The 1,192-nt window shown below is 40.7% G+C and overlaps 1 protein-coding gene across 1 annotated transcript; it reads left to right on the top strand.

The window, feature by feature from the left end:
• Nucleotides 1–257: 257 nt before the first annotated feature.
• On the top strand, nt 258–788 carry LOC108354345 (larval/pupal cuticle protein H1C-like; the record flags this gene model as incomplete). The annotated part of the gene is made up of 2 exons (XM_017605537.1): nt 258–269; nt 340–788. Coding segments are annotated over exons 1-2 (461 nt in total), but the record flags the coding sequence as incomplete, so codon positions are not given.
• Between the last annotated feature and the right edge of the window lie 404 nt (nt 789–1,192).

The following is a 1,192-nucleotide window of genomic DNA, read 5'->3' as shown; positions in this document are numbered from 1 at the left end:
TTTTAATGTATGTTTATATGTATGCGGTCAACTTGCATACAAAAATAAAACATTGTTATTCAACTAAATATTAGTGATATCTACATTCGATACTCAAGTTCTTTTGAACTTGAATACTACCACATCGATAGGCACCTTCCATTTTTAACCCTTAATTACGAGTATATATATTGCACCGATTTTGGTAATGGATATCAAATCATCTTTAGCTTTCGCTTAAGCAATAGTCACAGAAAAGAAACACCTAACACTTCAACATGTTCAAATACGTGAGTAATTTAAGAATTGTTTTTTTTAAAGAAACTTTGTTAAAATTTCTTACCCTCTCCTTCCCACCAGGCCGTTGCTCTCTTCGCTCTCATCGCTTGCGCTGCTGCTAAACCCGGCATCCTGGCTGCTGCTCCTTTGACTTATGCCGCACCTGCCGCTTTTGTTGCCGCTCCAGCTCCTGTGGTTACTGCCACCAGCAGCCAAGTGATCGCCCGCAATTACAATGGTATCGATGCTGCTCCAGTTGTTACTGCTGTTCCACTTGCCGCTCCAGTTGTTGCTCGTTATGCTGCCGCTGCTCCTTTAGCTGCTTTAGCGGCTCCAGCCGCCGTTGTTGCTGCACCATCTCCTGTGGTGACTGCTACCAGCAGCCAATTTGTTGCACGTAACCACAATGGTATTGCTGCCGCTCCCGTCATAGCGCAATATGCTGCTGCTCCAGTTGTTGCTCGTTATGCGGCTGCCGCTCCTCTGGCCAGCCCATTTGCTGCGCATTACGCCGCTGCTCCTCTTCTTTGGTAAAGGAATTGGAAATGTATGGGGCTCTCTTTTTGATATGTTCCGAAATAAAACGTAGATAATTTTATGATTAACTTAACAAGGGTTTTATTACTCAAGGTTGAGATAGGTTAAGTAAGGTACTCATAAAAATTTCACCTTAAAGTCTCCCAATGTAGCTCTTAAAATATTCCTACCTTAGTTATATCACCGACAGATGACGACTGTAATCCGTATTAACGGAGCAGTAGATGCAATCAATTCAGTTATTGTATGACGCATTCTTAGTCAACCAAGCATTACGCAACTGCTGTACGAGTTTTTACTCTGAAATTAAAAAAAAAAAAAAGGAAAATGAAATTTCAAAAATTTAACTTTAAAATTGTTTTAATTTGGTTCTCAAAGAGTCGAAAAACCTCTATCA

Source organism: Rhagoletis zephyria, unplaced genomic scaffold (assembly GCF_001687245.7).
Source record: "Rhagoletis zephyria isolate East Lansing unplaced genomic scaffold, Rhagoletis_zephyria_1.1 Rzeph_scaffold_35174, whole genome shotgun sequence".
Lineage (NCBI taxonomy): Eukaryota > Metazoa > Arthropoda > Insecta > Diptera > Tephritidae > Rhagoletis > Rhagoletis zephyria.
This window is presented reverse-complemented; position numbering and strand designations above follow the sequence as displayed.